Source organism: Sycon ciliatum, chromosome 1 (assembly GCF_964019385.1).
Source record: "Sycon ciliatum chromosome 1, ocSycCili1.1, whole genome shotgun sequence".
NCBI lineage: Eukaryota > Metazoa > Porifera > Calcarea > Leucosolenida > Sycettidae > Sycon > Sycon ciliatum.
Genome location: NC_088643.1, coordinates 25097923 through 25123220, shown reverse-complemented (window position 1 = coordinate 25123220; position 25298 = coordinate 25097923). Strand labels below are relative to the sequence as shown.

Below are 25298 nucleotides of genomic sequence, written 5' to 3'. Positions count from 1 at the left end.
TACGGACACACACACACACGAATATTCGATCGAAGAAAACCAGAGTCAACGAACTCGGGACCTCGCCCCAAACTCCCTTCACTACCTTCCTTGCGACAACGATATAGCAGCATGGTTATGTAGTTTCTGCAATCTATCAAAAACGACTGCGGGTTTTGAACGCATCTCTCACTGCGTCATTGCAGTCTTGCAGATACACACCGATACACCTTCTGTAAATCAGCACCATTGGGACGGAGTTCCACAAACAACAACGGGAACTAGATACAGCATGCTCTATGGTGAATACTTGTGGTCAACTTAATTACCGGTGATTGGCAGAGACGTCAATGGAACCACTGGCGACGTATACTGACGAATGATACCAGGAAGGCGCAGAATACATTGGCACAGTTGAAGTGGAAAGGCTGTTGTGTTGCGTATCGTGAGAACTGAGCGATCATTGAGCCGCTCGGTGGCTGCAATACCAACCCAAGTCATGTGCGCAGCAGATTCAATAGTGCCGGGATCAGCTGCAATGCTACTGCCATTGATAAGGAAATGCACTGTCCAGTTGTTGACGCCCATGGCTTGAAGTGGACTGATGTCGTACAGACAAGAGATAGTCACCACTGTAGCCTCCAGTACTACAGGCTGTGGGTGAATGGACAGTGAGATGTTGACTGCACAAAACAAAGCAAAGAATGGAAGAGACCACTTTCTCAGAGCACTGCCACCAAGATCAAACATGGTCTATTTCCGTCCGTTACACACCACAATGTCTACAAACATGAGTTGTCTATGCTGAAATACCTCATTAAATGTACTTGACCGCAGTTTAACAGTCACTACTAACACTGCATGTTCTCTGTTTGAGACCCACCATACAGACACCCTGCCTGGCAGGTTTTCCCTGTGGCCTTGTTGGTCTGCAGAGGACTGACCTTTAGGCAGGATGGTGACAATGCGCTGCTGCGAGCTGAGGGACGTAACGTTCTCCACAACGATGGAGCACTGACATCGGGCCAGTGACCAGATATTGAACTGACTGGAAACATTGGCATACGCCACACCAACGCCGGAACTGAATTCCAGCGTGGATAGGAAATCTTCAGCTCCCACCTGTGCCTCGTGAACACTGCCATCCTCCCAGACCTTCATGCTGGAGTTGAACGTCCACAGAACTGTCCAGTTGCTGTAGCCCGATCTGACCAGCTCTCTTGAATCATATTGGCAGATCAAGTGAACATTCTCCCCATCCACTGCTGTGAGGTATGGCTGGACAGTAAGCTCGGGAACCGCTGCAACAGCACGAAAGAGAGCGAGAGGAATACGTTTTTTTTAATTTTTTACAAAGAACACAGCCCTACCAAGAGACATGTGGAGACAAACACAAAACAAGACACAGGGGGTGTAGGGACGATGTGTCGATGTACACGGAGCAACTCGAAGGACCAGAGGTCTCGGCGTTAGCGTTGCAACCTGGCATCGATACCATATTCTTACTCCATAGTCTTACTCCATAGTCTTACTCCATAGTCTTACTCCATAGTCTCACTCCATAGTCTTACTCCATGGTCTTATTCTATAGTCTTACTCCATATTCTTACTCCATGGTCTTACTCCATAGTCTTACTCCATAGTCTTACTCCATAGTCTTACTCCATGGTCTTACTCCATGGTCTTACTCCATGGTCTTACTCCATGGTCTTACTCCATGGTCTTACTCCATGGTCTTACTCCATAGTCTTACTCCATAGTCTTACTCCATAGTCTTACTCCATAGTCTTACTCCATGGTCTTACTCCATGGTCTTACTCCATAGTCTTACTCCATAGTCTTACTCCATAGTCTTACTCCATAGTCTTACTCCATAGTCTTACTCCATAGTCTTACTCCATAGTCTTACTCCATAGTCTTACTCCATGGTCTTACTCCATAGTCTTACTCCATAGTCTTACTCCATAGTCTTACTCCATAGTCTTACTCCATAGTCTTACTCCATGGTCTTACTCCATGGTCTTACTCCATGGTCTTACTCCATGGTCTTACTCCATAGTCTTACTCCATGGTCTTACTCCATAGTCTTACTCCATAGTCTTACTCCATGGTCTTACTCCATGGTCTTACTCCATGGTCTTACTCCATGGTCTTACTCCATGGTCTTACTCCATAGTCTTACTCCATAGTCTTACTCCATAGTCTTACTCCATGGTCTTACTCCATAGTCTTACTCCATAGTCTTACTCCATGGTCTTACTCCATGGTCTTACTCCATAGTCTTACTCCATGGTCTTACTCCATGGTCTTACTCCATGGTCTTACTCCATAGTCTTACTCCATAGTCTTACTCCATAGTCTTACTCCATAGTCTTACTCCATAGTCTTACTCCATAGTCTTACTCCATAGTCTTACTCCATAGTCTTACTCCATAGTCTTACTCCATGGTCTTACTCCATGGTCTTACTCCATGGTCTTACTCCATAGTCTTACTCCATAGTCTTACTCCATAGTCTTACTCCATAGTCTTACTCCATAGTCTTACTCCATAGTCTTACTCCATAGTCTTACTCCATGGTCTTACTCCATAGTCTTACTCCATAGTCTTACTCCATAGTCTTACTCCATGGTCTTACTCCATAGTCTTACTCCATGGTCTTACTCCATGGTCTTACTCCATAGTCTTACTCCATGGTCTTACTCCATGGTCTTACTCCATGGTCTTACTCCATAGTCTTACTCCATGGTCTTACTCCATGGTCTTACTCCATAGTCTTACTCCATAGTCTTACTCCATGGTCTTACTCCATGGTCTTACTCCATGGTCTTACTCCATAGTCTTACTCCATGGTCTTACTCCATGGTCTTACTCCATAGTCTTACTCCATAGTCTTACTCCATGGTCTTACTCCATGGTCTTACTCCATAGTCTTACTCCATAGTCTTACTCCATAGTCTTACTCCATGGTCTTACTCCATAGTCTTACTCCATGGTCTTACTCCATGGTCTTACTCCATAGTCTTACTCCATAGTCTTACTCCATGGTCTTACTCCATGGTCTTACTCCATAGTCTTACTCCATGGTCTTACTCCATGGTCTTACTCCATAGTCTTACTCCATGGTCTTACTCCATGGTCTTACTCCATGGTCTTACTCCATAGTCTTACTCCATTGTCTTACTCCATGGTCTTACTCCATAGTCTTACTCCATGGTCTTACTCCATGGTCTTACTCCATAGTCTTACTCCATAGTCTTACTCCATAGTCTTACTCCATAGTCTTACTCCATAGTCTTACTCCATGGTCTTACTCCATGGTCTTACTCCATAGTCTTACTCCATGGTCTTAGCCAGAGAACTACAGTGTAGCCTACTTTTCTCTTGAAAGAGAAAATGCCAACTCTACAATTCCTCACCCGAATGCTGCACGACTGCAAAGTGGTCAACATTCGATTGTTGCAGCGCGTTGTTCAGCGCTGGGATGTGAATGGTGCAGCTACACGTGACCTGCGGCGTTGCTTGGAGCAGCATAACTGGCAGGTCAGAGGAGTCCATTGTGAACCAGGCCAAGCTAGAGTTTACATGTCCCAATCCAGATAGGTAGCCATGTCCCTGAAGGACGGTTCCATTGCTAGACACAACGATGGTATTGTTGATGCTGAACGTGACATGCCATGTATAGATGCCCTCGGCTACCAGCCAATCCGTGTTGTACAGACAGCGCAGGCGAACGGTTTCGTTAACCGAAAACAGGAACTTTGGCTCAATAACCAGGACAGGAATCACTGCAGTGGGAGAAGCACAAGATATGTGGTGCATTGAGACGTAAATACACGACAATATACTTCAAAAAGTACTCATATAATTATAGTTTGTCTTGTATGTACGCACTGTTGGTCTATTGGTGCACAGGCTGAGCGGGAGTAGTGCAACGTGTCGGTTCAGAGCAAGCACAGTACATGTAGAATTGGGGAAGTGGAGGAAATTATGGGACTTTTGCAAGGCTTCAGATGGATGAAGTGGCACAGTCCTGAATCTCAGATACTGCAGACTGTCACAACTGCTTATTTTCAGGCATTGTCCAGGGAATACAGGGCAGCAAGGGTGTGAAGTACACGTGGTACACGATGGGATGAACCAGGTACATGCGTGAGTAGTACAATACCTTTCCACCAGGCAATGGGATGGATCAAGTACAGGCATGGGTACATCATCTTACCATCAGGTATGACTGAGATTGTAACTTGATTGGACTGCACATGTAGCGGCTGTTGGTAGTGCTGGTGCTCCTGGAAGCTCTGCGGCTGGTGCTGCTCCTGGTGCGTCTTCAGGCGACACCTGCATGTCACACCACTCATCACAGAGGCATTGCTCATCACCACCGTGCTGTTTCCCGCCACCGAGTAGAAACTGAGCGGTTCTAGGAGGTCACTTAGTGATGATGTGTTAGACACAGTTGTTCCATTGTCGCTGACCACATAGGAGTGATTGAAAACCCACTCGACGTACCAGTCGGTAATTCCTGCGTGGTGCAGAGGAACTGTGTCATAGACGCAGTGGAAGCTTGCTTCGCCATTCTCGGTTATGACTGGGCTTGGTGACTGGATCACTCGAGGAATGGCTGTACAACACGATTCAAATATACCACACGTCAGAGAAGCCCACACATGACCCGGCATTGGAAAGCTCATAGAGCATAAGAACTGATCACAATGTAAAGGTATGAGCAAGGTGAATTTGAACAAGTCTCCCATGACATCGACCACTGCATGTGTCGCACGTCCTGTGGAACCGGCCTGGCCAATACAGTGCGCAAGTATGCCATCCTTTGAACTTTTTAAATACTCAAAGTACCTCCATAGTCTTGCTGAAATGTTGCACCATCACAGGCACAATACAAGCTAAGCGTTCATGTGGGTGTCATACCTACAGGGTATTGCATAGCTACAGGGTATTGCATACCTACAGGGTATTGCATACCTACAGGGTATTGCATAGCTACAGGGTATTGCATACCTACAGAGTATTGCATACCTACAGGGTATTGCATAGCTACAGGGTATTGCATAGCTACAGGGTATTGCATACCTACAGGGTATTGCGTACCTACAGGGTATTGCGTACCTACAGGGTATTGCGTACCTACAGGGTATTGCGTACCTACAGGGTATTGCATACCTACAGGGTATTGCATACCTACAGGGTATTGCATAGCTACAGGGTATTGCATAGCTACAGGGTATTGCATAGCTACAGGGTATTGCGAGAGACATAAATCAAAAGACGTTTCTTACCTTCTTTGGAGAGTACAGTGAATTTCTCTTCATTCGACAATGTGCCCGGACCTTCCACGTCATGCACCAACAACCTACACCAACAGACGATGTCTCGGTTTGGTAGAAGACTGGAAATCTGCAATAGTGTGGTACTGGCATTCTCGGCCACAAGGTTTGCATTTCCGAACAAAGTGGCACGCGAGTGAACCTGACGTACTGTCCCGTTGCTCGCAGCAACTGCTGAGTGGTTGGCGTAGACTGTCACGGTCCAATTCATGACGCCGGCAGAGATCAACTCAGCAGTGTCGTAGCTGCACTGTATCACCAATGTGTCGTTTTCCATGTACAGATGCCTGGGAAGGATGGCAAGCGCTGGTACCACTGGAGCAGGACAGTAGAAATCCAGAAATCCAGACAAGACACGTCAGACTTTCACAATAAGATCCAAGACCGTAGCGCATCCACCATAGCCTTGTCACCACTCTGTACTTATCCCAGATGATGATATTTCACATCTACAGAGCAATGGACTACTTTTAATGCATGTACGCCACATATCCCCCCCCCCCCCAACACACACACACACACTCACACACACTCACACTGGCTTCCCGGTACAGTACACTTACCTGGTTGAATGACCGCTATAGTGCGAGTGTTTGATGGCAAATCACTGCTACTAGTAACAATACGACAGGCACATTCAGTAGTTGGTAGCGAGGTAGGATGCGTGATAAGCAGAGTGCTGTTGCCAGATGCAGAGTAGAAGTCCAGGGAGGACATCAACGCGGAGTGATTATTCACGCCTTCCACCACACTACCATTGTCCCACAAAACGAGCATGGCATTGCCGATCAGCCATTGAACAGACCATGCTGTAATGCCCGATGTTTGCAGTGAGCTGCTTGAGTAGATGCACTCCAGTGTTAATGTGTCGTTGGACCAAACCACTGGACGTGGACTCCGGTACAAGATTGGTTTGGCTGAATAGAGTAAAATATACACATTCAAGATATGTGTGATGTGTAATCACCAAGATACAACAGGGCTCCACTGGATAGCAATGAAACAGAATGATATCGATGTTCATACTCATCACAAGTACATTTCAGATGACTACGTAACCCGTCCATGGCAGCGGCTCCCATTTCTCAAAAAGTGATCAATTCTTCACAAGTTTCTTGAGAATTACCCGACAACATATGTCTTCCGTAAGGTTTTCGCTCGCCGCTATTGCATGCTTGTCAAATACATTCAAAAGACGTTTCTTACCTTCTTTGGAGAGTACAGTAAATTTCTCTTCATTCGACAGTGTGCCCGGACCTTCCACGTCATGCACCAACAACCTACACCAACAGACGATGTCTCGGTTTGGTAGAAGACTGGAAATCTGCAATAGTGTGGTACTGGCATTCTCGGCCACAAGGTTCGCATTTCCGAACAAAGTGGCACGCGAGTGAACCTGACGTACTGTCCCGTTGCTCGCAGCAACTGCTGAGTGGTTGGCGTAGACTGTCACGGTCCAATTCATGATGCCGGCAGAGATCAACTCAGCAGTGTCGTAGCTGCACTGTATCACCAATGTGTCGTTTTCCACGTACAGATGCCTGGGAAGGATGGCAAGCTCTGGTACCACTGGAGCAGGACAGTAGAAATCCAGAAATCAAGACAAGACACGTCAGACTTTCACAATAAGATCCAAGACTGCAGCGCATCCAACATAGCCTTGTCACCACTCTGTACTTACACCGGATGCTGATATTTCACATCTACAGAGTTGTGGTTTATTGTAAAAGCACGTACGCATGTGCGCCATACATAACATACGTTAGTGCACGCGCGCACCCCCCCCCCCCCCTCCCCAACACACACACACACACACTCACACCGGCTTCCCGGTACAGTACACATACCTGGTTGAATGACCGCTATAGTGCGAGTGTTTGATGGCAAATCACTGCTACTAGTAACAATACGACAGGCACATTCAGTAGTTGGTAGCGAGGTAGGATGCGTGATAAGCAGAGTGCTGTTGCCAGGTGCAGAGTAAAAGTCCATGGAGGACATCAAGGCAGTGTGATTGTTCACGCCTTCCACCACACTACCATTGTCCCACAGAACGAGCATGGCATTGCCGATCAGCCATTGAACAGACCATGCTGTAATGCCCGATGTTTGCAGTGAGCTGCTTGAGTAGATGCACTCCAGTGTTAATGTGTCGTTGGACCAAACCACTGGACGTGGACTCCGGTACAAGATTGGTTTGGCTGAATAGAGTAACATATAGCACATTCAAGATATGTGTGATGTGCAGTCACCAACAAACAGCAGGGCTCCACTGGATATGTGTGATGTGCAATCACCAAGAAACAGCAGGGCTCCACTGGATAGCAATCAAAACTTTACTACTTTAATTTAACCCAAACAAAGCACCGGCTCCTATTTCTGAAAAACAAATTACTTCTTCACAAGTCTCTTTTAAAAGAATTGCCCGACAGCACATCCCTCCCGTAAGGATTTAAGTACTGCAAGCATGTGACATGGTATGCCAATGGAGTACAACAGGGTATGCCAATGGAGTACAACAGAAGCAGGGCGGTATTGGAGACACTACAACAGCAGTCCTACTACCCGTCATGTGCATATAAAAGCCCTACAATCGCCACGCAAAGTGGTCATTGGCTACCCCAGCCATGTATTGCTTGGAGTAGAATATATAAATAGATAAATAAATATCGTAACACCATCTTACCGGATGCGCTTGCTACTATGAAATGCTCCGTGTTGGACAGACTGCCTGCAGTGGAAAAGTATGGTATGTTCAGAACACAGTGGCAAGGTGTAGAACGCGTCAGCACCAGAGACGTGACCTCCTGCGATGACGCACTGATATTCTCCACGCTCATTCCCAGCTTGCCGACAGACCGCAAGAGATTGTCTTTGCCAACCAGAACCGTGCCATTGCTGGACAGCACGATGCTAGAGTTGATAACAAACCTCACAGACCAGTCGACAATGCCAGCGTGACGCAATGGCTGCGTGTCATACAAACACTCCAGGAACAGTGTCTCCTTCTCACTGTACAGTCGGCGTGGCTGTATACGCAGCACAGGCACAACTACACACCGCACACAGCAAGCAGGCGCAACACACAGCAAAATAAACCATCCAGTGGTGTAATAATCCGCGTCGGCATCGCTTCAATGTTCAGAAGCACACAAACTAGCCTTCGCATCTGCAGGTCACCACTATGCCTGTTCACCTTAGTGGCAAATGCAGACCTCACGAGTGAGTCAGGGGAGAGGAGGTGGTGGTGTGCTACACATACATATTGTACCATACTGGTCTACTTGTCGCTACCACCCATTCTCAGTTCTCTACTTTTACGGCATTTCCCGTATCCTCTTCTGGATAAGCAAACGAGAAGTGGCTGTTCAGGTTTCCGCTATCTTAACTGAATTCACACCCCAAACTATTGACACCATAAGTTGGTTGCCTATGCTAACGTGTCCCCTGTGCCATTTGCAATAATTGCCAGTCATTGATCTAGTCAGGAGTGTAAGCACCAGCATTCAGCCTGTTCACCGTCAAGTTAATCAATACCGCAGGCGCAAAAGATCCTAGCACATCGAAATGTTAATAACTGAATACTCAGATGCAGAAGCACTGCTATGCCCTCGCGAATTCACCATAGTGTAGCCATGTTGGTCACTTACTCGGCTCCAAGACGGTGATATCGACTTCATTGGACTGCAAAGCGAAGCTGCCACTGACAATACGGCAATGGCAATGTGTTGTCGGCAGTGTCCCAGGGTAGATCAGGGTCATGCTACTGTTACTAGGAACTGTACTGAACTGCAGTGACGGCAGGATATCTACTTGAGCGTGGGAGTTAGTTCTCAGCACGGTGCCATTGTCGAAGAAACTCAACTCGGACTGATTGAGCACCCAGTGAACTGACCAGGTGGTAATGCCGATCGCATGCAGCGAGTCCACGGAGTAGTTGCAATGGAAGTCGACGCTGGTGTTGGCCAGAACCACAGGGGCGGGTGTCCTCACCAAGTCCACATCTGCATTCCGACATAGAGTAAACCCATGAAACTGGTTTAGTGACCTAGAGGCCGGTGGTGTGCTGGTGTGAATGTAGGGGCTTGTGCAATGCTGCCCTACTGTGACCTACTGTGCACTACTGTGCACTACTGGGCACTCCTGTGCTATTATAAAAAACGTGTTGCCATGTAAAGTAGAAGCTAAATCATTCCTGGAATGCCCATATATTTGGATGTGGCTCAATACACAACAATTGACGAGTGTCCTATGATAATCTCAGCAGATACTGGTACGCACCTGTGGAGGGTACAACGTAGGTGTCCAGTGTGTTGGAGTGTCGTGTGTCATTGTGCAGGGGAATATGCAGGCTGCAGTCCCACTGCGTCCTTGGTGACACTCTCAGACCGCTGACTGCAATCTGCAGCAGAGATGTATTGGTGTGTGTATAGTCCACGGTGCCCAGCGTGCCGAGCGACCTATACCACACACTGGAAGACCTGTTGGCCCCGAGGAGAGCCGTGGAGTTGCAGAACATGACTGTGGACCACTCTTCAATGCCCAGATCTTGCAGAGCTGCAGAGTCGAATGTACACTTCACCACCATGGACTCATTCTCATTGTACACCAGCTTTGGAGATATGTCCAGAGTTGGGACGACTGAAGACGTAATGAAACGCACACACCACAGCAGGAGAAGCAGCCCAATTATTCAAAATGACAGCTCAGGTAAGTAATTTACGTCTCTCTTTGCTGCATAGTTGAAAGGGTTTGTTGGCACCAGGAGGTCGTAGCATCTCAGGCCGCGTTTACACGACAATGCTGGGGGTGAAAATGCAACCAATCCTTCCGGATGCATGGTTCGTTCACACGGTACGGAGCGAAACGAAAAAAGTTGTACACCAAACAGAAGAAAACCAAACCGCTGACCAAGGTGGAAGAATTTGAAAACGGAAATATTATGCCGGATAAATTCGGATGTGTGAACAGTCGAAACGGTGTGCTGGCCTCGTTTTCTGTCACGTTTGTTTTGTTTTCGCCCGTTCACACGGATCCGACAATCAATAAATTGTTTCTACAATGTTCGTAATGTGAGGAGTGTTGTCGTGTGGCCTGTTTTCAACTATTACGCGAGTGTGATTGGTGCTTCCATGACAACACTTGGCACATGACGAACTTTGGCGGATTTTTTGCTCCCGTGTAGATGCGCTAAAAGGATACAAACAAAGACCACCTCGGATCAGCTTTGATCGTGCAAACGCACAAAACGAAAAGCGGGACTGAAAACGGAAAACTGGCCATACGTTGTCGTGTAAACGCAGCCTAAGGAGACAGCGCGGTCAACTGGAACATTAATCATGTGGGTTTCTAGTAACGTTCTACCCCGGGCTGCCAATTACAGTCGCCCTTGGGGCAGGGCCGATGTACACATGCTTGTTGCATCACTTGCCTGTGCTGCGGCGGTTAAGGTCAGCAGATCAAATCCGCGGCCGTGATTGCGAGATGCACGTTTGAGCAATGCCACGTAGGACTTGCAAATCCGTGGTTGAAACGCACATCACTTCCGATACTAACGCTATGACCTCGTGCCGTCTCCCTGGATGCTACAGCTCCCTGATGGGCACATAGCATAACCTTTAGAACTGGTTTCGTCACCTAATCGGATAGTCAAGCCAATACAGTAGTACCCTGGGGTGTATGCACAATAGTTTCCTATCTGGCCAGAAATACCCCAGAAGGCTTCCAGGACTTTTTTCTGATCACATAGGCAGGGATTTAGTACGCGTCAGTGTGCCTTCACCATCACAACGGCCTCTCCAGGCGCAGCATGCATGTTCTGGTGCCTGGTCGTGCAGTTTCTGGACAGTATGGAAGTCAATATAATTATGTAGACGTTTTTCTGTCCGAACGTATCCCACAGAGTTAATAGCATCAGATCACCTGTAACTTACCCGGGGCAATCACCGAAATGTTCTTAGTCGAGGACGACAGTCGGGTATCGTTGTCCAACTCCATTGCACAGTAAACTGATAGGGGCAGCAGTAATGATGTAGTCACTACTGTGACTTCACTCATTGAATCATTTTGTTTGAAGTGGAACAACTGTAGGTAGGTAGCATTCGAATGTGCCATAAGCACACTGCCATTACCAGTAGTAACTACTGACTCATTGAATGTCCACACAACAGATGCTTGGTTATAACCATGACTATCTAACCAAGTCATGTTGTACAAGCATTCTAAACGAATAGCGGTTGAATTCAACACACTGACGAGCGGAGTCCGTGCCTTCAGCGCCGGGCCAACTGCAGGAACACAAATCATGTACAAAACAATGCCAGGTGAACATTGAAGCCAGGCGGCATGCAATCCTTTTTCCTCATGTGCGCAGCCATACGCAGACGTTTTGCTATGCCGGTATATTGAATATACACTCAGTAACATTGTGTGCTATGGTGTACTCCTCTGCATGCCACAGAGGTTCATGAAAATAGAGAGGTTTTGCATTCCGAATTTCAGAATTATTTTCGGAATGTGGCGGCAGCAGTCGAAAAAGTAGTCGAACTTTCGGAAGTGTGGTGGCGAAAGTGCAAGTTTTCCGAAAATGGATTTTCGGCTCTTTCATGTTTGGGAGTGCATATTTGAATACAAAAAAGTGTATTTTTCATGTTTGTGTTTTTGCTTTCTGCTGCTCTCGATTATTTGAAATTTTTTCCACGTACCGGGGTATGTAGTTTTGATTTTTGCTGGTTTTTGCTGCTCTCGCTGATCTCGCCATGTTGACTAATCTTCTCACACTCCATCACACTCTATCTTCCTTTGCCATGGAGCCTACTGACAGTACAAGACAGTAGTTCGCCAACCTCGTCTTCAGCTGTTGGATCACTTGGTCCACCATCAGTCCGTCCTCGTCTTCGAACCGCACCCAAATAATTCAGTTTGACCTGCACATGGATTTGATTCTGCTAGCTCAACCCCTTCGACGCTGTCCATTTTGTTTTGCATGGCAACCCTTGGAAACGAAGTCGAATCAGATTTTCGGAATGCAAAACACTGAAAATGCCGTTTTTCGGCACGCGCTTTTTTCGGAAAAGCACAGTCGAAAATCATTCCGAAATTCGGAATGCAAAACCTCTCTAATAAGTAGGGTCCCCCCCCCCCTGGCCCTACTATACAAGAAATAAAGGCACAGTCCGAGTCTCACTCCGAGTCACCATCGCCAATTTCCTTAGAGCTAATTCAGCGGAACTGACAGTTTAATTGAAGTCATGAAGCTTTTGTTTCTGGAGGAAGTATTTCGTTTTGTCAGAATACTTTTCCTACCCCCCCCCCCCTCCCCTGCCCTCTCTCTCTCTCTCTCTCTCTCTCTCTCTCTCTCTCTCTCTCTCTCTCTCTCTCTCTCTCTCTCTCTCTCTCTCTCTATCTCTCTCTCTATCTCTCTCTCTCTCTCTCTCTCTCTCTCTACTGCCTCACCTGGTCTTGGTATAACAGTCAGGTTTGCTTCATTTGACATCTCCACAGAAGTATTAACTTCCACTTGGCATGTCCACGTGCCCGCTGCACTTGTCGAACAATAGTCCAAGGTCAAGTTGGCATTTCCCGGCATTGCCGCGATTGCTGCATGTCCAAATGACAGCACTAAACTGCTGGCGTTTCCGGGCACTGTGGCGACTACCGTCCCACTTTTCAGGAAGCGCACAGTACGCACGGAACCATCACCATCCGACTCGTAGTGACAAATCAACAGCGTGGATCCGTGTTCGCGAATAGCTCCTGGCCTGATGGCAAGTTCTGGCGGCGTGTGTGGCGGTGCGCTTGTTGCAGCTGGTGTAGCTGCGCATGCAGGATACAATGTGATCAACACACACAGGTAGGCACCACTAACGTCAAGTTACGACCACTTCCTCCGTAAACCAAAAAAAAAACAAAAAAAACACTTTAAGATGTCAGTAGGAAGTTACATGACTTTGTACATCAGAATGGTACACTGTCCAACTGCCAACGAGAGTTGGAAAGCTTGTGTCTTTGCCATTGCCAAGCCACTGTGCTCACAGCAGAGACTTCTGTGCGTGTTATTATTGTCGTGGAAGTCCACAAGATCACAAAGATCTACAATTCCCATCTTCTACTGTCATGTACAAGAGTTTAGTCGAGCGAGTCATGATTTTTACACGGCTCACTGCCAGTACATTGTACTGATTTTTTCACGGCTCACTGCCAGTACATTGTACTGTTGTGGACATGGAAATCCAGTCGCTCGTCTAGCGGCCCCAGGGCGCTGGCCATGCAGCCGTGGATAAGCGGTACACACATTGATGTTTATGCGCTGCATGCAGCTAAGCGCTGATTCAGTGATTGCATTGGATTAACATGTACACTGCACACAGCGGTCTGTAAGCATGGTAAGTGCTGAGGGCGCCGGCCCTGGTCAATCGACTGCATTTCCATGTCCGCTACAGTACATGGTCCGACAAATCCGCTGGACCAAAACAAGGACTACAGTCAACTTCGCTAATAACGACTGCGGATATAACGACAATTCGCGAATAACGACAGAATTTCCATGCCCAGAGCAGAGTCCCATCCCACTGTAATACATATAATGAGACTTCGGGTATAACGACACTTCGCGAATAAGGACACCTTTTTGATGCCCCGCCGAGTGTCGTTATAAGCCAAGTTGACTGTACATGTACTGCTACTAGTACATATACTTGGACTGTAGTACTAGTACAGTAGTAGTGCCCAAGTATGCCGTAATGCACTGCGCGAAATGCCACACGACGAGCCGGAGCGGTAACGGAATTTGTAAAGTACAATCATGTATATTATGTAAGTAATTCCTGACACTGACAGGCCCGAAAAGGTACTGGAATGGGCTGTTCTTCACACGCCACAAAGATAGCTGACCTGTGCTTCTCGTTCCGGCATCGGTACCCACCGCCACCGCCATGCGCAGAGCGTAGCGGAGTACCAGCAACATCAGCAGTAACATTTCCCAGGGCCGCCAAAGTGTTGCAAACTGGAGTGAAGTTCTCCGGCGGCAAGAAGGCGACATCGCCTTGCGAACCAGCGAGGCCATCTTTCAGCGGCGAAGCACACAAACCTATTTTGTACACCGGCTACCTACTGTACCTCCTTGGCGGCATGCACCAAAGATGTCTTGCAATTTTAGCCAGCATATTACCATTATTCCTGAAGCGAACACTGCGCGTGTCGTCAGTGTAGCTGCTTCTCATCCAGCATAACCAGTCCGTGTACAAGACGAACTTCTTCTCTGGCCGAGCTTAGCAACTAGCTTTCCCTGAAACAACAACCATACACTTGTCGAAGACGGTGAAGCTGCAGCCAGCACGTACGCAACAACAATAGCGCATCCTATTTCCCCCTTCTTTTCAGTATTATCGTTGGGTAGTGTCAAGCGTGATCTCACCTTCCCTGATGACAGTACACTACTATTGTCTCTGCCACGAATAGGCGCACACGTCAATCGACCAGGCGTTCACACTCCTCCGTATTTCTTTGCGTGCGCGTGCGGTCGGGCGTTACATACACTACTGACATGTCACTAGTCTACCACGGTCTACCTGGTCTACAGTCTACAGTCAGTTTTTGTTGTAGTGTAGAGTCGAGATAATACTCCTCAGATACTAGACCTGCTGTACTACTGTAGCCTGTACTGCTGTAGGTGCTAGCGCAAGACCAGCACTAGCACCGCACCGGTCCGCGCCGCGGTGTGTCCGTACAAGCGTTAAAGGGGAAGTATACCCTAAAATCAATTTTTCACCAGTTGTAGTCTTCTGGGTGCTGAGTCGAATGGTCTAGGTCCGAGGAAGCTGCGACGCTCCCTTCCTACTTGAATCCCAATCGAACTCGCGCACTTCCACCGAAACTGGGTGACTGCGCCCTACTAGATGGGGATTTGTATGCAAAATGTCACTAAAAGCGCCATTTCGTTCTTATAAAAGCACGGATGACCGCGATTGGCCCATATGTTGTAGTCTTTTGGACGCTGAGTCGACTGGTTTTGGTCCGAAAAGGCTGCAATGCAGCGTTCCTCCTTTATTCCCAATCGAACATGGTTGAAGAAGCGGTCACGTGCTCCTGCGTACACCAGTCACCGTGCCTGCAGGGTACAACTTACTACATGTAGCCTGTTTGACCTTTTTTGGGTGCAGTCCTGTCACTCGAGTTGAACTCGAGTTGAACCTTGGTGTGAAAGTTGTCGCCTGCTGGCGCGGTGACCAGGTGATTTGGGCACCCAGGAGCACGTGACCGCTTGTTCAACCATGTTCGATTGGGAATTAGGGGCGAACGCTGCATCGCAGCCTTTTCGGACCAAAACCAGTCGACTCAGCGTCCAAAAGACTACAACATATGGGCCAATCGCGGTCATCCGTGCTTTTATAAGAACGAAATGGCGCTTTTAGTGACATTTTGCATACAAATCCCCATCTAGTAGGGCGCAGTCACCCAGTTTCGGTGGAAGTGCGCGAGTTCGATTGGGATTCAAGTAGGAAGGGAGCGTCGCAGCTTCCTCGGACCAAGACCATTCGACTCAGCACCCAGAAGACTACAACTGGTGAAAATTTGATTTTAGGGTATACTTCCCCTTTAAGCCCAGTCCAGGTGAGCAGAGACCGAGTTACAGACTCATCACCAGAGTGCGTGTAGATCTACCATGGTGTAGATCTACGGTGTAGTCTGCCAAGTTCACTTGCGCGCAGCTAGCGTGATTTGAATGCGAGGATTTCGCATCGGCACACTATCTCTTAGCCTGTCACCAGGAAACCCTATATACATGTATAGGGTTTGACATAACGCTACACATAAAGACCCTATATATAGGGTAAGGACCCCTAAAGAAAGGGTTTGATCAGTCCTCACAACTGGGCACACAATACACACAGTTTCACTTGTTTTTTTTTGATATTTTCACTGCATTGCCATTGATGTTAGCAGGAGCGCTCCTACGACGTGCGCGAGTGTCGCCGCATTTGCTGCTTCCGACCCACGTGTGGATCAGCTGATGCAGAAACGGCAATGGCGGGAGCGGCAGCTGCGACAGCCTCTGTTGATGCTTCGCCTTCTTCTTCAGGAGCATCCGACGCTGCTGGAACATCGACATCATCATCCTGAGTCGACACCAGGTCGCCAGGAACATTCTCATCGCCCGAGTTCGTCTCCACTAACTCAAGTTGCTCTTCCTCCATCGTGAAAAATCAAACCCTAGATATAGGGTCTAGAAAATGTTACGACAGCGCTGCACTAAAACTAACCGTACTCGAAGAAAACAGCAACAAAATGAGCACGGTCTTCAGCAAGAGAACCGTACGTACATTCTACGTATGTAGGCCCAGGCGTCTAGTTGCCATAGCAGCCAAGTAGGCTCTCAAGAGAGCTCAAGATAGAACGCGCGGCTGAAAACCCTATATATAGGGTTTGACAGGCTAAGAGATAAGGATGGTATCCACCCCGCAATCTAAACCAAGGACACCGTAAACTGTGTGTGGGCCGCATTGCAGCTTCGAATCTGAGTCGGATTCTGACGTCCAAATCTAGCCAGTGGACGTGCACCATCTGTACATACAATGATACAGTCGTCCCACTTCAGCACATTATAAACCAGCACCCTCGATAAACCAGCACAATTATCAGAAGACAAAATGTCCTCTTCATGCACATTGCAGCAGTAAATCCGATTTGCCAGTACCCTCCCTAATCGAATCCAGCAGATTTTCCATGGCACGAATGGCGCCGGATTATACTTATAGAGAGACCACTGTACACCTGTACACAGAAGCCTTGCGACGCGTAGTGCTCCTGACTACAACCATAACCATGATAACCCGGTTGTCAGAGTCCCGGTCTTGCGACCATTCGAACCGTATTGAACAATACTGCGGCGGCAACACGACGACATCTACAACATAAAAAAAGAATTATTTTCTAAATCCTACCAACCCCTAGAGTGACGAGGGTCCGAACCTGGGTTTTCCCAATACGGTTCAAATGGGCCTAAGACCGGGACTCTGCCAACCGGGTTATGGTTGTAGTCAGGAGAACTACGCGTCCTCCCCTTGTAACATGCTGTCAAAAATCGAAAAACATGTTAAAGGGGAAGTTAAGGTGGCAGTCTGGGTTCAGAGGGTCAAAAAACAAAGTTTCGATTTTCTGTATTTTTTGACTGGCAGCGTCTTGTGTATGGTCCAAAGGGTTTATCCTGAAAATTTGAGCGTAATCGGGTGCTTCCTTCCGGAGATATAGCCGCGCAAAGTCTGCACAATTGTTTTTGAAATACTGAAATATCAGCAAATTTCTACAAAATTTAGGTTTGCACACTATTCCGATTTTTACCGTCAATCTTTGAGCGATTTCAATTTTCTGGAGCGACTCCTGGTACTCCTCTGCGCTGCAGACTGACAGCCGCGCACGATGTTTGTCACCATGGCAACCAAGATAACTTTTGCGCATGCGCAAATTCAAAAAAATTCAAATTTCGACTCTCATGATCTCAGCTGATCGCTCTGCTGTTGAAACTAGTTACTTTTGGAGTAATTGTTTTGGAGTAATTGTTTCTTGGAGCTAACCCCTTCGTTGGCTACTATGGGGAAGTCTAGAGCCAAGGGAAAGCCCGGACGATCTAAGAAAAGGAAAAGAACGTTCTATGGAGTGTCTCAGGCGCCGAAGGCTCCCTCTGGTGAAATTTCGCCTGCAAAACAAATTCCTGACTTGCCACTGTCTGATGACGACCTTGAAGTGTCAGCTGAAGCCACGTCTTCAAACAGCGATAGTGATGGAAGTGGCGGTGAAGTCGACAGCAGTTCCTCCGACAGTGACTTGGATGAAGAGTGTGAGGAAGGGGCGCATGGATTTCGCCTGATTGATCTCGAGTGCCTTCAGCAGCTTTTGTCAGCTGCAGTTTGTTGCAGTGGCTGTAATGGCGCAGTCACGATCAGCGAATCGCAACGGGGAGGCCTTGCATCATGCCTGGAGCTTTCCTGTGTTAACTGCGGCGACATAGCAAGCGAATTTATGTCCAAGAAGTTCAATCGGGTCTGGGAGGTGAACAGACGAGCAGTATTCGGAATGCGACTGATTGGCCGTGGACGTCAATCAATGGTAAAGCTGGCGGGTGCACTGAATATGCCATCACCTATGAGTCGGTCGACATTTTACAGCCATGCTAAAGGCCTGCATTCCGCGTCCAAGAGCGTCGCTGAGCGTAGCATGACTGAGGCAGCTGAGAAAGCAGTGTCCGCAGCAGATGGGGGTAGCGATATCGCTGCTTCCTATGACGGTACCTGGATGCGCCGAGGATTCGCATCGCTCTTCGGAGCCTTCACTATAATTGCATATGATGTCGGCAAAGTGGTGGACTGCGAAGTGCTTTCAAAGTTTTGCCACAAGTGCACGCACTTGGCGTCTAGAAAAGAGAAGGGAGAGCTAACCAAAGATGACTATGATCGACAGATTGCCGAACACGATTGCTCAGTCAACACCACTGTATCAGCTCCTGCCATGGAGAGTGCAGCCGCCAAGACTCTGTGGGCCAGGTCCTTTGAGAGCCGCAAGCTGAGGTACACCACCTACATTGGTGATGGAGATACCAAGAGTTTTAAGGCTGTGCGTGACGCTTGTCCGTATGGGCCCGAGGTGCCTGTAGTCAAGGAGGAATGTGTCGGCCACGTTCAAAAACGCATCGGTACCAGCCTAAGAAAGCTGAAGAAAAACCTTGCGGGCAAGAAGCTTGCTGATGGGCGCACTATAGGCGGACGTGGTCGCCTCACGGATGCCATGATCGACAAGCTGCAAGCCTACTATGGCATGGCTGTGCGGAACAACAGCGGAGACTTGCAAGCCATGGCCAGGGCCATATGGGCATCCCTCATGCATCGTGCATCCAGCGACAGTAAACCTCAGCACCAGTATTGTCCGCCTGGAATTAACAGCTGGTGTAGATGGCAGCAGCAACAGGCAGGTGGTGATGTCTACGCCCACCACAATATCCTGCCAGAGGCAGTATGGAAGGAACTGAAGCCGGTCTACATTCGGTTGTCCGACCGGAGTTTGCTCGAGCGCTGCCAGAAGGGTGCTACGCAGAATCGCAACGAAGCGTTCAATGGACTCGTGTGGCAGTTGTGTCCAAAGACAGGCTTTGCATCCGCTCCCACTGTCCAGATGTGCGTCTACCTGGCCGTGGCCTGGTTCAATGATGGAGGTGTGGCAGTGAAACGCGTTCTGGACGAGATGGGCCTCCCTACTGGACACCATACGACACGTCTCATCAAGCTGCTAGACCGTGAGAGACAGGCACATGCTGCCAGAAAGAAGTCAGAAGAAGGGAAGAGGTCACGAAAGAAGCGAAGGAGGATCAGGAAAGGCATCCAGGATGAGCAGCAAGAGGAAGAAGGTTTGACATATGAAGCTGGTGGCTTCGACTAAGTTCTAGTAAGTTCTAGTTGGACAGACATACCTCCATCTGTACTTGCACAGAGCACTTTTTTTCTCCATTTTCCACTGAGTCCCGTACCTCTTAGACAGCGTAGCGAAGAACCTGTAAGTCACAGACCCCATAAACCATACATTTTTGGAAACTGTGAGCATTTATCAAGGTGCTAAGTGTCATGGATTTTTATATTTGTCTAGTAGCTTTGAGTAAAGTGCTACTGATCGAGGACCTAAATTTTGCGCGATTGCATGATTTTTGTTTGACAGCTTGAGTACTTTGTTCTGAATATGATTTCAAAATTCCGCTCCACTTAGCACCTAGGTATATGTGAAGGAAATCCTGTGGAGCACTCAGTTTCTACCCAGCTTCTTTCTGCGTTTGCATATTGCGTCTAAGGTATTGGTGGTACGGCATAATCGCAGATTTGACTATTGTGTCTGCGGATTCCCATGTGTGAGCTTGATTTATACTTCATTGGACTTAGTGAAATACACTGGGTATGTGGTCAACATTTGAGCAAAATTCATCAATTATTATGGAAGTTACGGCTGTGTTCATGCGGTCGGGCCGCGAACCCAGACTGCCACCTTAAGGCAAAAATTAAAATTTCACCAGTTATAGTCTTCGGGGTGCTGAGTCGAATGGTCTTGGTCCGAGAAAGCTGGGACGCTCCGTTCCTACTTGAATCCCAATCGAACTCGCGCACTTCCACCGAAACTGGGTGACTGCGCCCTACTAGATGGGGATTTGTATGCAAAATGTCACTAAAAGCGCCATTTCGTTCTTATAAAAGCACGGATGACCGCGATTGGCCCATATGTTGTAGTCTTTTGGACGCTGAGTCGACTGGTTTTGGTCCGAAAAGGCTGCGATGCAGCGTTCCTCCTTTATTCCCAATCGAACATGGTTGAACAAGCGGTCACGTGCTCCTGGGTGCCCAAATCACCTGGTCACCACGCCAGCAGGCGACAACTTTCACACCAAGGTTCAACTCGAGTGACAGGACTGCACCCAAAAAAGGTCAAACAGGCTAGTAAGTTGTACCCTGCACGGGCCTGCAGGCACGGTGACCAGGTGACTGGCGTACGCAGGAGCACGTGACCGCTTCTTCAACCATGTTCGATTGGGAATAAAGGAGGAACGCTGCATCGCAGCCTTTTCGGACCAAAACCAGTCGACTCAGCGTCCAAAAGACTACAACATATGGGCCAATCGCGGTCATCCGTGCTTTTATAAGAACGAAATGACGCTTTTAGTGACATTTTGCATACAAATCCCCATCTAGTAGGGCGCAGTCACCCAGTTTCGGTGGAAGTGCGCGAGTTCGATTGGGATTCAAGTAGGAAGGGAGCGTCTCAGCTTCCTCGGACCACGACCATTCGACTCAGCACCCCGAAGACTACAACTGGTGAAATTTTAATTTTTGCCTTTTAACTTCCCCTTTAACCATCTGTACAATCATGACATTGTAAGATGTACAAAGAGGGAGGCCGCGAGGTGGAGAAGAAGTCAGCGGTCTACACAGACTACACTGAGACATGTGTTGTCCAGTGATCGTTGTCCAGTGATCGTTGTCCAGTGATCGTTGTCCAGTGATCGTTGTCCAGTGATCGTTGTCCTGTGATCGTTGCTCGATAAGTAAATTAGGTGCATGATGATACTGGTTTAGTGTAAAATTGTTTTGCCTGCAATATTCCCCAGTTGAAAGTGTTGGAAGCAGTGACTGCATGTACATTCACAAACAGAAGCCAGACCTATGCATACAGAAGCCAGACCTATGCATACAGAAGCCAGACCTATGCATACAGAAGCCAGACCTATGCATACAGAAGCCAGACCTATGCATACAGAAGCCAGACCTATGCATACAGAAGCCAGACCTATGCATACAGAAGCCAGACCTATGCATACAGAAGCCAGACCTATGCATACAGAAGCCAGACCTATGCATACAGAAGCCAGACCTATGCATACAGAAGCCAGACCTATGCATACAGAAGGAATCAGTCACTATGCTCACACTTTCCCCCCTTGTGTTTGTTTTAACCAATGTCTCTGTCTGTCACTTGGTCACTGTTGGTGTTATAATTTCCTACACACCTCACAACATATTGTATACTTTTTCACTTCCCTTTAGCTTTCGTTCTGGTTGTATGGCTAGCACCTGATGGTAATATAATCCTATGTTATTTTATGTTACTGATCAGTGACGTTATTCCACTGAAGAATGTCACAAGAAAACGTTCTAGATACGAACCTCACTACGTTGCCGTGTGTGTGCATGTGCGTATATGTGTGTGTGTGTGTGTGTGTGTGTGTGTGTGTGTGTGTGTGTTCACTGTTGAATGGTGTAATCCCAGCACAAGTTGCTATGTCTAACCGGCATTGTTCGGCTGTTCGCTATCATCGCTTCCGCGATGGGCAGGTCTGAGGTACGAGGTGTGTGTGTGTGTGTGACAGTGTGTGTGTGTGTGTGTGTGTGTGTGTGTGACAGTGTGTGTGTGTGTGTGTGTGTGTGTGTGTGTGTGTGTGTGTGTGTGTTGTGACAACCTTTGACAACACGGCGTCCGAATTTGGCCTCGCGGTTAGTGCCACAAAGACCAAGTTTTTGGTTGCTGGTGCTGATGTGTCTGCTGCTGACCGCGTACCCCTCAGTCTAGCTGGTGTCGACATTGCCTGTGTCACCGAATTTAAGTATCTGGGTTCGGTAATTCACAGCGACGGCCGTTCATCCTGCGATGTTGACTCCCGCATTGCCTCCCGAGCGTGTGGCGCTTTGCAAAAGTCCATCTTTGGCAACAAGCACCTGGACCTCCACATCAAGAGGTGTGTGTTCAACGCCTGTGTCTTGTCGCTCTTGCTGTACGGTTCGGAGTGTTGGACGCCTCTTCAACGGGATTTGCAGCGGCTCTCTGTCTTCCACCACCGATGCATCCGCTCAATCATGGGAGTGTCTCGCCAAGAATGCTGGGATGACCACATCACCAATCACCAACTACGTGTGAGGTGGGGTGATCCCGACACCATCCGCACGAAGGTGGAGCACCGCCGCCTTGAATGGCTCGGGCATGTTGCTCGGATGGAGGACCACCGGCTGCCGAAGCAAGTTCTCTTTGGCAAGCTTCCGTCGCGTCGCCCAGCTCATGGCCCTCGTCGGCGCTGGAAGGATTGTATCATGTCTGACCTTCGTTCTCGCGGCCTCGAGGGGGAATGGCGAGCTGAATGCGAGTCGCGTTCCACCTGGCGCTCGGCGTACTCAGCACCGGTAGATGCCCAGCATACCCCTCCCGTCACCTGCTACACCTGCGACCGACAGTTTACACGCCCCAGTGATCGCGCACGCCACAAGTGTAAGGCTGAGCGTGCGAAGCCGGTTGCGGAGCAGAAAGGTGCATGCCAGTGTGGAGAGTGTGGCCGTTGGCTGAAGTCCCGTGGAGGTCTGGCAAGGCACAAGTGTACTTACCCCCAGTCAGCAGTCGGTGCGCCCCTGCCGCTGCCTGCTTCCCCGCTGTGCTGCGTCGCTCACTGCCAGGCTTGTGACCGCTGCTTTGCGTCTACACGTGGCCGTGCCCGTCATCGCTGCTCGCGGTCTTGTAGTCGTCCGACCGTTCAGGACCGTCAGGGTTTCACGTGTGTTTGCGCCTGCTCCCGCCGATTTCGCTTACCGCATCACCTGGATCGTCACAGGGCTGTGTGCTCCTCCTCTCTCTCAGCTGCCCCTCCGGGGCCCACGTAACCTTCATGGCAGTGGCTCAACAGGACAGGACAGGTGTGTGTGTGTGTGTGTGCGTGTGCGTGTGTGTGTGCGTGTACATGACGGCACATTTATTTCTTTTTATCGCATTACACGACTGGATTTCACCATCAATTGTGTAATTTTGTTACTTGTATCTGTCCCTGCATTCTATATTGCTGAGCATTCACAGCTCTGGCAATGCTTTTGATTGACACAGCCAAGCTGACATGCTGCTACTGAGTATAGTAAGTGCTGTGCTATCTGCTTACATATTCCCTGTTCCCTGTTATTGACGTGTGCTAAGATTAAGAACAAAGTGCACACGCCAGTCACTCAATTACAGTCAGTATCGCCTATAGCGTTGGTGTTTGATTTTGAGCATTTTATCACAATAAGCGATATATTACTATGACCGATACTGCATGCAATGTATGCGAGTGGGGTGTCAAACGACTCAGCGCGCCGTGCACATACGCACTACATACATGTACAATGTCATGTAGCTGGCTGTAGCTCCTGACACACAAAATCAGCATTTCCTCATGATGGAGGCATATTTTGGCAACTTGTACAAGCAAAACTCACCAAACAACACTCACTGGACAAGTTCTTCATGAAGAAGTAACACCCTGTTCTCCTCTGACATCGCTTGATTTTACATCAGTCACTATAACCGATGCAAAAATAGTGTAATAAACGTCTTTTGAAATATGAATTTGATCACTATAGGCGATATAATGCTATAGACGATTATTACTATACGCGATAACTGTGTATACTTAGTTATGGCAAATGAAAATGAATTTGAGAAATTGATCACTATATCCGGTATATTACTATAGCCGCCAACCTTATAGGCGATACCGACTGTATGCTTCTACTGCGGAACTACTCTGCATCAGTGGCCATATGGCATGAAAGTGTAGACGCTACCGGATGCGAAGTTATCCAGGGGGAGGTGACAGTCCTATGTCCCTTCTGCTCTCACATTCTCTGTCTCTCTCTCTCTTTTCATCTGAAGACCTTCACGCTTTTAGCATGGTTGAGCCAATAGGTAGAATTTTCCTTGGAATGGCAATGCTAATTGTGTAAGTGGAGTGGGTCAGCTGAGAGCACAGTGTAGAGCGGCTGGGACGAGAGTGTAGTTCTGAGCGGGTGGGAAGAGAGCACAATGTCGAGTGGTGGAGTTCTCTACTGATTCGTAGGATGTGTATACACTATGTGAACTGAGCAAGTACGGCCTCAGTACTCAGTACTCAGTATAGTGCCTTGCATTCAAGCATCCAGACCTAATAGGGAGTTTTCTACGCACATCATGCATCCAGACCTAATAGGGAGTTTTCTACGCACATCAAGCATCCAGACCTAATAGGGAGTTTTCTACGCACATCATGCATCCAGACCTAATAGGGAGTTTTCCATGCACACTCATGCACCGGAAAAGAAGTCAGGTGCATTGGCACGTGACCCGGGGGGGGGGGGGGGGGGGGGTAAGTAACATCTGCTCTTGCAATGTGGGCGCGTGTGAGTGCGTGTGGGCGTGAAGCCTGCTCCAAAGAGAATAGCCTACTGCTTTACCTGGACTGTGTGCGCTTGGAAATGTTCAGAAACGGGATCCTGCGACAGTAGTAAGTGTCGAACTGGTTCTGAGGTAGGCACATGTCCCTGCCCCAAAAAAAGGGACGATCCTTGCCTGGCACGGGTAGATCAGTGTGGGACAACCAATAATACCCCTTTTTGGCAGGGCCATTTGCCTACCACAGAACCGGCTCGACACATGCTACTTTTGTCAGTTGGTATGTATG

The 25298-nt window shown here is 48.3% G+C and overlaps 1 protein-coding gene across 2 annotated transcripts in view; it reads right to left on the bottom strand.

Annotated features, from left to right (window-relative positions):
• Nucleotides 1-25298, bottom strand: part of LOC135819768 (mucin-3B-like) — an 83634-nt gene that overhangs the window by 57400 nt on the left and 936 nt on the right. Inside the window, exons 1-14 of one of the 2 annotated variants that reach the window (XM_065333036.1) lie at nt 14216-14397; nt 12779-13138; nt 11257-11610; nt 9605-9964; nt 8974-9327; nt 8010-8375; nt 7171-7524; nt 6530-6892; nt 5887-6240; nt 5276-5638; nt 4201-4602; nt 3398-3766; nt 924-1280; nt 309-662 (exon numbers count right to left, since the gene is read on the bottom strand). In XM_065333036.1, coding sequence (XP_065189108.1) covers nt 309-662; nt 924-1280; nt 3398-3766; nt 4201-4602; nt 5276-5638; nt 5887-6240; nt 6530-6892; nt 7171-7524; nt 8010-8375; nt 8974-9327; nt 9605-9964; nt 11257-11610; nt 12779-13138; nt 14216-14387 — 4882 coding nt within the window. In that variant the 5' untranslated portion in view covers nt 14388-14397. Of the gene's footprint in view, nt 1-308; nt 663-923; nt 1281-3397; nt 3767-4200; nt 4603-5275; nt 5639-5886; nt 6241-6529; nt 6893-7170; nt 7525-8009; nt 8376-8973; nt 9328-9604; nt 9965-11256; nt 11611-12778; nt 13139-14215; nt 14398-25298 lie in introns of those variants that run through there. The other variant, XM_065333043.1, reaches the window with a different exon arrangement.